The 14,965-nt window shown below is 40.5% G+C and overlaps 1 protein-coding gene across 2 annotated transcripts in view; it reads left to right on the plus strand.

Moving 5' to 3' along the window:
- mta1 (metastasis associated 1) overlaps positions 1 to 14,965 on the plus strand; it is a 69,720-nt gene that overhangs the window by 41,085 nt on the left and 13,670 nt on the right. For both annotated transcript variants that reach the window (XM_083792143.1, XM_083792144.1), the window contains exons 9-16: positions 1,011 to 1,199; positions 3,714 to 3,788; positions 4,391 to 4,449; positions 5,132 to 5,310; positions 6,614 to 6,765; positions 9,482 to 9,671; positions 13,025 to 13,114; positions 14,263 to 14,415. In XM_083792143.1, the coding sequence (XP_083648269.1) occupies positions 1,011 to 1,199; positions 3,714 to 3,788; positions 4,391 to 4,449; positions 5,132 to 5,310; positions 6,614 to 6,765; positions 9,482 to 9,671; positions 13,025 to 13,114; positions 14,263 to 14,415 (1,087 nt within the window). The remainder of the gene's footprint in view (positions 1 to 1,010; positions 1,200 to 3,713; positions 3,789 to 4,390; positions 4,450 to 5,131; positions 5,311 to 6,613; positions 6,766 to 9,481; positions 9,672 to 13,024; positions 13,115 to 14,262; positions 14,416 to 14,965) is intronic.

Genomic DNA, 14,965 nt, shown 5'->3' on the forward strand with positions numbered 1-14,965 from the left:
TCCAAACTCCACAAACTGAACAAATGAAAACTTGTCATACTTGCCATAATTAGTCTAGAGAATTGTGCTGTGCAAAGGAGAATAATAGATTCTGTTTACAAGAACCCAAACCCATTTATACATTACAGGGAGTTGGTGACTGGCAGCCAAATCCCTGGTTGGTTGGTTGGTTAGATGGGTGTCTGATTAATTGATTTCCAAATATAAGGACATGCCAGCAAAGGAAACAAGTTCAGGGAATAAAGACACAGGGCCCTATTTTGCGTGTCTTAAGTACCAGGTCTTATGACTTAACGTAAAATGTGGAGGCGTGGCCAATGCTGTTTGGCCACTCAAAACAGCCAAACAGCACAAACGCCTCCATGTCTTAATTTAAGTCATAAGACCTGGTACTTAACACGCAGCCGGCCGTAGAAAACGGTGTTAAATTAATCGTCTAGCCTGCCAGAACCGTAGCTACGTTATATTCTTTCCATGTTTCTAATCCATGTTTGATCTGATCTCATCGTTAGCCACCGCAAAACAGTCCAAGTGGGACAGTGGCCGCCGCCATTTTGAAGATGCACTTGCATTCAATGGTCCCCTTTAAATGGCTGTATCTCCAAATCGGCCCAATGAATGTTGTTTCTGGTGAAAACAAGGTTTTTCAACGGCCGACAGTAGGCGCTGTGATACTCGCGGTCGGGTTTTTCCACCACCGAGCGAGAGAAGAACATTTTGTCATTGTAACATGCGATATTTGGCTCTTCAAAATAAATGTTACGCACGATAAAACCGTGGCATATTAATGTTAAAGCTGGCGGCAAAACGGTTAAGACACACAAAATAGGGCCCACAGAGTCTTAGTAAAATGATCTGTTTTGTGCAAAACACGCACAATAAAATAATGTGCGAAACATGAAGTGCAAAAACAAATTCAAATGTCAAATATAGGTCTAATAAAAAAGGGAGAGCAGTTGGGCAGCAAAACAGTTCCAAACCTGAGGCTTAACGTTCTGTCCTGTGTCTAGTTCCACGCCATGGACACACTCCACACCACGGGCTACGACATGACGCGGGCCATCGCAGCACTCGTGCCCCAAGGAGGGCCTGTCCTCTGCCGGGACGAGATGGAGGAGTGGAGCGCAAACGAGGCCAACTTGTTTGAGGAGGCGCTGGAGAAATACGGCAAAGACTTCACCGATATCCAACAAGACTTTGTGAGTGGCAAAAGCTTGACAAATGTTGATATATTAGGGATGTCAATTATTGATTAATTCATTAATTGATAACCGTATCGATTCATTAACCGGATTAGTTGGATATGCAGCGTCTTTAAAAAAACATCTGAGAATCTTAATTTCCCTCAATGTCTAACATAAACATCTACATTTTGCTGCTGTACAGAAAGAATACAAAAGGCATATTCTATTCCTTATTCCAATATTTATTTGACCCTTTGAGATACAGGGCCAGGCAATTGCATCTTTGTATGAGGAATACATTGAAATAAAATGACAAGTGCAAGTGAGCAGTTAGGAGTTAGGTGTCTTGCTCAGGGATATCTCAACACATTGCTGGGGCCAGGAATTGAACCTGGCACCTTCTGCTTCCAAGGCGGGTTCTCTACCCATTCAGCTTTAGCCACACCAACAAATGGGCTCGCATGCTGTGTGGAAAACACGGCATTGGGACCCATGTGTATCCTTAACTGGATCAGATGCCTCCAGGGCTTGCCTCATGTGCCTCCTTGTCACCTTCTCTCCCTCACAACCTTCTACAAGGTCTATAAGAACATGAAAAACAAGCAGACTGCAAGTATATTTTGCTCTACCACGGGGAGAGACTGGAAAGATGGGAGAAAAACTGTGATTTGACAAAGTGTCTAAACTAAAGTTGGATTCAGACCTGTGACATTGCGAGTATATTACTCCTGTGCCCACTGAGCCACCACAGCACCCATGTTTGTAATGGTGGAGCTGACTTCAGGATGTTTAGTTATTCACTGGAAGGTAATTGCAGTTCGTGAGTGCAGATGCCAGAAACCATAGAATTATGCTTCCACTGCAGCAAACTTTTGCCTTGCAATTGAGGCCCTTAGCTCTCTCTCTTGTGTTACAACTGCTGCAGTAGTTTCTAGATAGGCGGCATGAAAAATGAGGATTGTGCATGTCAACTCTTAGGATATTTTACGCTCCAGACAAATGTAAGAAAATCCAGGACTCTCTGAAGCTGGACAAACTGGTCTCTATAGAATCATTGAAGGCACTACTTGAAGATGCAACACATAGCGACTGTACTTGTTTTTTTGTAGCTCCAGTGTATTCGCATGAGGTGTTCTTTTTAATATTGCTATCTCTATCTATATTTAATCTTATGTAAAATTGTATGTATTTGTTGTTTTGTATGTGTGATCATGTTGTACTTTTTTTTGTACAAAATAGAACATGCTCTCAATGGTCTTCCCTGATTAAATTAAGGTCAATAAAAGACAAATAATAAATTCCTGTCCCTGTGGAACAGGGACATGACAGTTGTCGCTGTCAGATATTTCTCAGTTTTAAAATGCAAGCGGAAGACAGTGGGCCGGATCGAACTTAGATCCTTTCCTTCTGAGAAGAATGGTGCTACAGCAGTAATTTATTTTTTTATTTTTTTTGGTATACCATTTAAGACTGCCTCTGCTGCCACTATGTGCCTCACTCTGCCACCTGGTGGTCGGCTGGCGTCGGTGCAGCTCAGCAGGTTCAACCCAGGCCATGGCTCCAAACAACAGAACTCAACCACCGTTATGGGTGGGGCCTCATCTGGCAACCTGACAGCCCTGTTGACTCGCTCAGACTTCTTAGAGGGAACTTTTACAATGCATCCTTAGAAGATTAAGTATAGATTTTACAAGTGCAATAAATGTACAGGAATCTGCCTTGATGACATTAATGTGGAGACATGAGGGTTTTTATGTCATGTCCTGCACTTAAACATGGATAACAGGAAAGGGACGGTGTGATGCATGATTACATGGACCACAGACTATACACATCACCAATAATACTTGCATAATAATATACATAATCCAGATCAAATAGTATCTGGATATATTATACTCTCATTGCATACATAGCATCCCATACCATGTTAGATCAAGTGAAAAGTAGGTAATGATAAAATAATGAAAACATTTAAGGGGAATAAAATCGGCAGAATAATAGTAATATTTTCCTGCTTCAGGGTCACCATGATAAACTCCTGTACATGCAGACATATCTTCGTCACTCGTTTTCACGTTTGTTACTTAGGGTTGTATTTTTTATGCTAAGAAAGTAATTTAGATGGCATGTTAATTAAACAGATGCTAGGTTAATTGTTTTACCTGCTATCCTATGCATTAATTTCAAAGTACAGATTGTTATTTTTTATAGACAGTTGTCTTGGTAAAATAAATTCAAATTGATTTTTTGAAATAATGCACTAAATTGATGCGCGTGAGCTTGTAGATCTGTTATTTCCTCTTAATTTTGGATTGTTGGTTTAAATAATTGATTAAACGGATTAGTTTAACTGTTGCACCCCTACAGCAGTTGTACTTTTAGAATTAATAGAGTGCTTTTTATTTTATTTAGAGAGCTTTCTTTTTTTATTATGCATCCACTTACCATAAAACCAGAAACTTAACGTAGGTATAATGTTTGCCTCAGAACCTGAACTCAACTGCTGTTCTCGCTCTCTTTCTCCAGCTTCCCTGGAAGTCCCTCACCAGCATCATTGAGTATTACTACATGTGGAAGACCACGGACAGATATGTACAGCAGGTAACCTCATGCATACACACAGGCGTGTACCTTAGTAACTTATCTCGCGCAGCCATTACACTCGACAATTACGCAGCAACAACGACACCTCTCCTCACCCTGTCGTCCCTGAGACACGATAAGTGTCTCCCCTTTACCTCCCAATGCCGCACGTTTTACCCATGGTTATTAACGGGAAATAAGTGTAACTTAACAGTGTGGGAGTGATTAAGGCAGCGAGTGAGGGTGGCGGGGGGGGGGGGGGGGGGGGGTTTTGACTGACACCTGACGGTCAGTCGGTGCTCGGAGGCCCCCCTGAGGGTGGAGGCCCGTTTCAATTGAAAACTGGTGAAAGGCCTCCTATGACTGGAGGTGGAGTTGCAGTGGAGCTGCACGTGCACGTGTGAGCTCAGCCAGCCAATCCGTGAAGCTGAAGGGAAATTGGGGCCTACACACTCCACTAACTGACACACTGAGCTTTGGTGCGTCCTCCACATACAGACATATACGGACAGACATATAGACACAGACATCTACCTTTTCGTGTTCCTTGTACAGGTATCCATGGATGGATGGCTCATAATGTAATCTCTAATTACTGTTTTATTCTGTTTCTGGTCCAGAAACGGGTAAAAGCAGCAGAAGCAGAGAGCAAGTTGAAGCAGGTCTACATCCCTAACTAGTGAGTACCTACCTGACTGTTGGAGAGATATAGTGTGGGTGTGTGTGTGTGAGGGTGTAGGTCAGTGGATGATGTAAGGTATCCTAGATACATTCCTCTATACAAAATTGATTAGATTAGTTTTCATCAGAGGATATGGATATCATACTTTCACCATACATTTGAATATTATAATTAAATACAATTTGTATTGAATATGTATTGACTCTGTATGAGCAAACATGAAGCACATTATACACAACATCAGACACATGACTGGATACCTGGATAAATTGGTAGTAAACGTTAGAAAAGCACAAACAATACATTTACCCATATAAACAGTCAATTTCTAAAACACAATTTCAATGGAGAGGATCTACCTCAGTATTATAACACTTGAATTACTCAAGTAAAGAGCATATTTTGAACCAGGGGCATATACTGTACACTTGTACAGTACGTTTGAAAAGTATTCATAAATTTTCTCAATAAAGATTTGAAACAATATATTTGAATTATCTGTTCAATTTGTCAGAGCATCTAAGCATTCATGAGCGATCCCACTACAGTATAGTCAACTAAACACTGCTGTTAGTCTGACTGAATGTTATCTGTTCCCATGTCGTATACGACATGGTATTCTGCTGAATCAGCTGTCTGTGTCGACTGACCCAACCCTGTCACTGCCAACCTTCCGCAGCAACAAACCCAACCCTAACCAGTTGAGTAACAGTATTAAACCAGCCCTGGTCAATGGAGCAGCAGGACCAGGAATCCCCCCTGGTGGTCCCCCTGGTCCCCCTGGTCCCCCTGGTCTCCCTGTGCCCCCTGGGCAGACAGTGACACCCACCCTGGGCCGAGCCTGTGAGAGCTGCTACAGTAAGTCACACAATATACACTCTATTATATATACTGTATGATACCTGTAGGGCAGGGGTTCCCCAAATAGCCAGAGACTCTGGCTGCAAACCCCTATTGGGGAAAAAAACATAAAAAAAATGTATACAGATATATACACGTGTGCGTCCGTGCGTGCACGCGAGCATGTCAATTTATATTTTTACCTATGTATATATTTTTCCTCTCCTTTCCAATTGGCCCCTTTGGCGCCCACTGGTGGTTCTGGCCCCACTTTGAAAACCACTTTGTCTAATAGGGAAAATGCAGGAAAAGAAACCCCAATTTGCTTCACAAGAAATCATGTAGAAAATAAAACATAGTGTACTTAATCGTGCACATAAATGGAAGCCAGCAGCTCCCTGATGCAACTATACCCACTGTCACTTCCCTGTTCCTCTTAACACCCAATTTAACCCATTTAGGCCTGATGTTGAAATCTAAAAATAATTTTCTGATAAACCTCATGTTTCTATGTCAGTGGTTCTCAACCTTTTCATGTCAAGGAGCCCCAGAATGTTCTGTATTTGGCTGCAGACCCCCACCTGAAAATATGTTGTTCCATTTTCCTAAAATAGCAGACCTGCTACGAGCTTGTATATCTGCTATTTTTCAATGGCTAAAGCATAACATAATGCTTAAAACACCAAAAGGGGTTCCCGCCCAGAATGGATTAAATCTCATGGCACCAGGAATACATGGGTAATTGTCGACCAGTAAATAATAAATAACCAGGTCAGTCTTGGGCAAATTCATACTGCCTCATGCAATTGTGCCATTCGATGAAAATAAAAGATTTTCGGACTGTTGAATATAAATAATTTTCATCGAGCGAAGCGACCGTATAACAAAATGGGAATTAGAGTCGCTGAGTGGCGCTTTGAAGAAAAGGAGCAGTAAATGTCTGGAAATAAAGAGGATGGGATGAGAAGCAGTGAGCCAGTATTATCTGCCCTGCAGCACAAGATTCTATGTGCTAATTTAGGTGGCTGTAATTAATTCAGCAATGAATGATTAAAGATTTGGCATGTGTTTTGCGCACACTCATGCGAGAGCGTGCATGCGTGTGCACGCATGTGTGTGTCTGTTTGGTTGATGGTGACTCACTGGATGGATGGATGGATGAATCACTCTTATCTGTATGAAAACACAGGGACATGTTCACCCACAGTCAGTCTCCCAAACGTGTGTATGAGCGAACGGCTGTGTGTGCATGCATGCATGCATGAGTACATTCTTGTGCATGTAAATGATTCTGTGTGTGTGTGTGTGTGTGTGTGTGTAGCCAGCACCTCCTACCAGTGGTACTCGTGGGGTCCTCCCAACATGCAGTGTCGTCTGTGCGCTGCCTGTTGGACCTACTGGAAGAAGTATGGAGGGCTGAAGATGCCCACCAGACTGGATGGAGAGAGGCCTGGACCCAACCGCAACAACATGGTACACACACACGCACACACATACACATGGATTAAAGTTCTCAGTTGCCATGAGTGATTTCAGTCTTTTTTATTCCATAGAAGCCATCATCATGTCTTCTTTGGAGGCATGTTGCACGGCTAAAATATGCTCTCAATGCGTCGCACATTGAGATCGTGTAGATTGTCTAATTTCGGTTATTATTTTAGAGCATTTGATGATTTGATTTGATAAAATCTGTAATAGTCTCGGTCGGATATCTCATAAGAAAGCAATGGTTAAAGCCTCAACCTGTGATTTCCTTAACCTGGTTGAACAGCAGAAACATTCCTAAAACATAATTTTACATATTATGTCGATTGTTTAGAAATCGGCGCTAGTGTGTGGGGCTAGTGTAGTGTGCTTTCATGATGTCTCGTAAATCGCACATTTTGGACTTGGGTCATGCAAACATTTTCAGTCGTGAGATTTTATTTTGCTTTAATCCATGCGTGTACACACACACACACACACACACACACACACACCTTTCACCTATATACTGTATGCATATACACACACACACACACACACACACACACACACACACACACACACACACACACACAATATGCATGTACACTCACAGGTGTGTGCTCACATAACCATAACCCCTAACCTGAACCCTCTCACCCACACTACCACAGTACATTACTACTATAAACTCTAACCACACTACCACAGTACATTACTACTATACACTCTAACCACACTACCACAGTACATTACTACTATAAACTCTAACCACACTACCACAGTACATTACTACTATAAACTCTAACCACACTACCACAGTACATTACTACTATAAACTCTAACCACACTACCACAGTACATTACTACTATACACTCTAACCACACTACCACAGTACATTACTACTATAAACTCTAACCACACTACCACAGTACATTACTACTATACACTCTAACCACACTACCACAGTACATTACTACTATACACTCTAACCACACTACCACAGTACATTACTACTATACACTCTAACCACACTACCACAGTACATTACTACTATACACTCTAACCACACTACCACAGTACATTACTACTATACACTCTAACCACACTACCACAGTACATTACTACTATACACTCTAACCACACTACCACAGTACATTACTACTATACACTCTAACCACACTACCACAGTACATTACTACTATACACTCTAACCACACTACCACAGTACATTACTACTATACACTCTAACCACACTACCACAGTACATTACTACTATACACTCTAACCACACTACCACAGTACATTACTACTATAAACTCTAACCACACTACCACAGTACATTACTACTATACACTCTAACCACACTACCACAGTACATTACTACTATACACTCTAACCACACTACCACAGTACATTACTACTAGACACTCTAACCACACTACCACAGTACATTACTACTATACACTCTAACCACACTACCACAGTACATTACTACTATAAACTCTAACCACACTACCACAGTACATTACTACTATACACTCTAACCACACTACCACAGTACATTACTACTATACACTCTAACCACACTACCACAGTACATTACTACTATACACTCTAACCACACTACCACAGTACATTACTACTATAAACTCTAACCACACTACCACAGTACATTACTACTATAAACTCTAACCACACTACCACAGTACATTACTACTATACACTCTAACCACACTACCACAGTACATTACTACTATACACTCTAACCACACTACCACAGTACATTACTACTATACACTCTAACCACACTACCACAGTACATTACTACTATAAATTCTAACCACACTACCACAGTACATTACTACTATAAACTCTAACCACCAGTCTGAAATCTCAGCCTTTTACTTGAGGATTTATACTTTTTTGCACAAGCCTTTCAACAAGAGTAGGTTGACAAAAATGGCATTAGCAAAACAATAGTGTTAATCAGATGTGTTGGTGGAGTAGACCAGGGGTTCTCAACGTTTTTGGCTGGGGACCCCCGAAAATGCTTTAGCCCGAGGGTTGAGAACCCCAGGAGTAGACAAATCAAAGAATCAAAAACAACTGCACACCGTCTTCACTTTCGCGTAATAAATAATGTATTATTAATAATTGTTACATGTTTTTTATTCTTTAATTTCTAAGCATCCCATCTATATCTATAAATACACCAGGTCTTTGTATGTATGTACGTAGACTACGTACACCCACGTACGTACGTACGTACGTATGTGTGTACGAACCAGCACAAAAGCCTCTGCCCAGGTTCTGGCCCTGTTCACCACTTTATCTCCATATATGGAGCTGGCCTGTTCTGACATCTGTATAGACTCCATATTTGGGCATGCCTGACAAATAACTCCATATATGGGCATAAAAGGGACACAGACTGGGTGGGGCATGCATTCCAAGTAGGCCCGTGCTGAAACGGGCACCGCTTTAGTAACCAAAAAATCTGCTGTCAAGCCACACTTTTCTTTTTTTTTGTGAGAATTGACAGTTTGGCAATTACATGAAGCCACTTTGGCTTATACACTGGATTAATATACTTTGGATTATTAATTCCCCTTTTGGCTCCGGGCCTTCAACGTGATTTATTTCGGTTGTTTTCACCCCCCAATTGAATGTACGTGTCATTGATCTAAATGCATCTTTGTTGCACGCCACTGCGTCTCTCAGAGCCCCCACGGTCTTCCCATGAGGCACGGCGGCAGCCCCAAGTTTGCAGTGAAGACGCGGCAAGCCTTCTCGCTGCAGACCACGCCGCTCACCCGGGCGGCACGGCGCGTCTGCCAGGACATCATCCGGCCGCGATACCTAGCCAGGCACCCGTACCTCCTCGTCAACACAGCCGCCATCAAAGCAGAATGTGAGCATTATCACACATTTGGGCTGCAGCAGTTAATCCATTTTTACCTGAGATCAGATTCTATAAATGTCTTCTACATCCTGACAGTTTTCTGAAAATCTTTCTATGTCAGTGGTTCTTCGATTTTTCTAAAATAGCAGACCTACAAGCTCGTAGCGTTGTAGATCTGCTATTTTTCAATAGCTAAAGCATAACATAATGCTAACACCAAAAGGGGTTCCCGCCCAAAATGGGTTAATCCAAGTAATAGATTATAAAGAAAAGTTAAGATTTTTTTTAAACTAAATATTATGCTCTTTTTCTTTTTAGCACAAAGAACAAATTGGGTTGCAATGGTTAACCAGTTGCAAGCTGGCATCCCTATTTAGAAAGAAATGTGATCTACAAGCTCACAACGTATCGCATCGAGATATTTGATACGGTCTACAGTTTCTAGCAAAAATGTAACTAATTCAGCAGCACTAACATTATCCTTTTCTCTCAGTCAGTTGATTCTTCATATCCATATGAAACGGACGGGATGATTTGCTTATTTTTCAATCACTGTTCTTATATGAGGCGATCTAAAATCCCCCTATATGGAGTACAATGCAAATAAAAAGTACATGAACCCGTGGACTTAGCGCCCTCTACCGATATTGACGTCAGACTTCGGTGCTCTATATTCCCAGAGTAATCATGTTCAGTATGGGTCTCCCCATCTTTCCAGCTTGTTTAGTAATTTTAGTATTTTCTGGTCGGGAATCCAATTTGAAGGAATGAGAAGTGATGAAACAAACATGTTACATGAGCAGACAAAATTGAAACAAGCTGATAAATGTGTTCTCTCACGATACTCTCAACAAGAAGCTGTCACACTGTATTTAATAACTAAAATATATAAATAAATTTCATTTTAGCACGAGTATCGTGGGCAGACACTCACAAATACAAATTATGTTTAATAATGTTTAGAGATGTTGCTAAAAAACACATTTATGTGGAATGGTTATTGTGAATATTGAGAGTGCCGTGATTTTTGTATTTTTCCAGTTTTTCATGTATTTATATGGTGACATTAATTAGACCCCTCAGGGTTTCTTCCTGGAGGCTAAAACGTTGACAGTCATATGTACCAATTGTACCAATGAAATAAATGGTGATTTAGTGACACCACAATATCATCCCCCCTCCTAACCCCTCTCCCTTTATCAAACAGCAGCTGTGGGTGCAGCTTCAGTTCAGATGGATCACCACCCATCACCACACTTAATGAACTGGTGGGTGGGTCCACATAAAAACGATATTTTAACAAATACTGTACACTTGTTTTGAAAATAATCTTCCTCCTTATATAATAATTATACCTGATGATCATGTTTTAGCATTTAGGGTGGAAAGAAATCACGGCACCCCATGTTTAACAAAAACCTTCTTTTTTCTTGTTAAGATTAGTTTTTGGCATTTCTGCCTTTTATTGATAGTTTCAAGTGAAGATGGACAGGAAAGAGGTAGAGAGAGGAGGGGAGAGACACGCAGCAAAGGTCGTCATGAACGGGACTCCAACAGAGCCTATATGTGGCATGCGCCTTGGCCAGCGGGCACCCCAAAACCTTCTTGTTTTAACCAAAAATATAATTACTGCACCTTTAATGAGACGGATGTGTTCAATTATAAGTAATGTATTAAAAAGAAAAAGTGTTTATATAATACATACTGTATATACACGGAAAAAAAAAAAACTAATTGATAAAATAATCGCTAAGACAATTAACCATATTAGCATTGTTACATTGAATACCATTTATCTGGATGCATGTTTCTGATTTTAGAAATTCAGATGCCGATGCTTTCATCCTGAACAGGATGAACTTTCAACATTTTACTTTTACCTCTCATTTGTCCTTGTCCTGCTCAAGCATTTCATTGGATTCTCAATTTGCAGGCAAGGCAGACGGGCAGAAAATCATGCTGAAAGATAGAGATGAGACTTCAGACTAAGCACAGTAGTCCCCAGATCACTGTGGCACCTCTCTTGTAAATAATGTCATTATATCTTGTAATATGAATACATTAAGGTTATAGAATGGGAAGCAGGTAAACTTTTGGCCTGAAGTTTGGAGTACAGTTCGTTGTAGTGTAAAGAAATTAGGAAATATTTACTTCATTTTCTATAAGGGAACAATAGCTGAATATCACTTTTAAAGCACTTTAGATACCTTTATTACATAAATATGTTTATTATTGTAGTAGTAATTAGTTACTGTTAATACACACTGAAAATCTTTTTAGATGGGTTCCATTTGTAATTTTGTAATTGTGTCAGAGTTAACCAAGGATTTTATTATGCAGGTAAAAATAAATACATAAATTACAAGCTACCTAGTTATGGAATAGGCTACGCTTTGATTAAGTTGAGCTGTAGAATGCATTTAGATGGACTGTCTCTTCAACTGCCTGTTTGGACTTGTTCAGATCGAGTGGTTTGCAGTGTGCTTCATGAGGGAACAATATCTGAATATCTAAATGCGCCACGTCTCTGTCTGCGTGCGTGTGCGTGTGTGTGTGTGTGTGTGTGTGTGTGTGTGTGTGTGTGTGTGTGTGTGTGTACGGTTGTAATGCATGTAACTCGAGAACCGATTGCCCCACCAACATACAGTATGGGCACAAAAGGGCACAGACGGATAGTTAAAACGGGTGCTATCACAAGTTGACAACGGGTATTATTAGATTCCCAAGTTGCATCGTTCTCAAGTAGGCCGGTGGCCGACGGGCACGTACAGGTCTAGTCACTTTTAAAGCACTTTAGATGACAACATGCAAATCACTGTACACACACAATGTCTGGACCTGCAATTCCACCAAGGTGGAAAAATTGTAACAAGTTACTTTTGGGGAAAAATGTAAATATATTACTCAAAATGTTTATATTACTCGTTAAAGGAAAAAGTTATAATATGACATATTACAGTAACGCGTTACCTTACTGCCCAACACCAATTGTGCCCTGTAGGACGGAAATATTACCATTTTATTTTGTTATGTCATCATAGCCTAATTAGCAACTGCATTGTAAGGATTTAAATGGTTAACACCCTGGTCTATTCAGAATCAATGACAGTTATTAACAAGCCATCGTCGCACTGTGAGTGTGAACAAGTCCGCAGGTATTGAAAATATTAGAGGGGGGCCAAAAAGTTTGGGACCCCTGACCTACAGTACACTTAATGTGTAATGTTTTTTTCTTCTCATTATTTCTTAAGTACATGTACCTGTATGAGTAATTATACTATACAAGCACTATATTCCTTATTCATGTCTGTCTGACTAATTAGTTATTTGTTACCGGTGGTAATGATAACTCTTTTCTACAGGTGCACTGCGGTTGCCGGATGGACCTAAAAAACCTGTGCCTCTTAAACCTGTGGATCGTAAGCCTCTGGAGTCTGTGGTTAGATATCTAGGTAAGAAGTCAAACAACCTCTGCATCTGTCTCTTCATCATGTCTCTTTTCCATTAAGAAGTCTAACCCAAAACCTTCCAGAACCTGAAACTTCCCAAAACCTGTGAAGTTCTGTGATTATTATTTTTTGTTTACATTTCCCTCCCCTAAAGGGGGAATTACGTTAAAAATATTAAAGTATTAGTTGTGGTTTCTCAGAACTCTTGGCTAGTAGTACCACCTTTGGAACAGGAACGAAATTAAGTCCTGAGAACCAAGTTATCTGAAACTGAAGCCATAGGGCATAGCAGTGGCAGCCGTTTTCCCCATAGAGATTGCTAGAATATTTGTGTGTGATTCTGTCAAAAAACATTTGGAAATTATATTATATCGTCGCTGTAGGCTAGAGTCCAGTTAATTTAGCATTTATCTTGCTAGCACTACGGTCGGTCGTCTGACAGTCATGTTTCAAGGTTCTTCTCTCGCTAGTTCTACTGAAATTGCAACTATGCTAAGTTATTGTAATATTTAACGTCCTGCTTGTTATTCTAGGCCTATTTAAGCTATTTAAGCCTCAGGGCATTTATTCACGCGTTGTGAAGTTTTCAAATATCTTTTGACAGAGAATCAAATGTTTTATGGTCATGATTATGGTCAACAAATCCAGAACCTGTGAAATATGTTTCATGGCACGGCACGCTTCACTTAATTCTTCATTCTCAAAGCACGTTTCAATCAGCATATTGCAATATAGTTTTATCTAGTACGTATATATATTTTTCTCTCCTGATTAATTGGTGGGAGGGAATGATAATGGTCAGAACAATAATCATTAAATTAAATATTCCTTCTGGCTATATTTTTCAATGTTTTATACTACTTTCCATGTTGTATGAAGGTCATCCATTATTTGAAACGGCAAATCATTTTCTTTGCCCTGTGTGTTGGCAATGTCTGAAAATGCAATATTGCGAAGGATAGCTGGCATGAAACTGATACTGCTTCGGTTCCAGTATCTAGAAATATTACACCAGCTGAGTGCAAATATTATTTGTTGCTCTTTTCTAAATGCATTTCCACTAAAACTCCGCCCCACCCCCCGGTCTCTTTTCTCTCTCTCCTACCACTCTCTTTCTGTCTTGCATTACATTTTCCTATTTGGATTCTCAGAAGCACACCCTCGCCCGATCAAACCAGACCCCCCCCGCGGACCCTCCATCTCTACTGGCAGCCTGACACCCATCAAGTCTACCCCCATCCTCAATAACGGTTCGCCTACCATCCTGGGCAAACGCACCTATGAGCAGCACAATGGACTGGATGGTGAGACACACACACACACACAGCTGAGGAAATGTGAGATAGAAGAGTATGTTTATTGATATTTCTGTGTACTGTATTTGAGGCTTTCTAAGGTTCTGAACTCTCATTAATGTCAAAGTGCTCCACAAACACTCCTAAACAGATTGACGCATCACACTAGCAGTGTCCAGTAGACCTACTCAAATTGAAGCAGAACTAGTCTTACAGGTCATTACTTGACCAATAAAACACTATCAAAAGAAGAATCAAGGCCAAGGGTCATATCTGATTTCCTTTTTTTTGCCAAAACGGAGGTCTCCGTCCTATCAAATAATCCCGCGCATCGACCCAGGACGGAGATTAATCAAAAGACGGAACATTACGCGTTTGATAACAGTCTACAGTATGGGATTGGATGACGTCCCAACCGGAAATTACATCAAATGTTGCCCAATGTGGTCCATTTTAATGGATGGGATGAAGAATCTTAAAACTCTTTAACTCTTGATCTAAATCAATGATTCCAATTCTAACCAAAGATTATGTTCTTGACGGCCCATCACAATCCCGT

This window comes from Protomyctophum parallelum, assembly GCF_964188405.1.
Source record: "Protomyctophum parallelum genome assembly, chromosome: 20".
In the NCBI taxonomy this organism is placed as follows: Eukaryota; Metazoa; Chordata; class Actinopteri; order Myctophiformes; family Myctophidae; genus Protomyctophum; species Protomyctophum parallelum.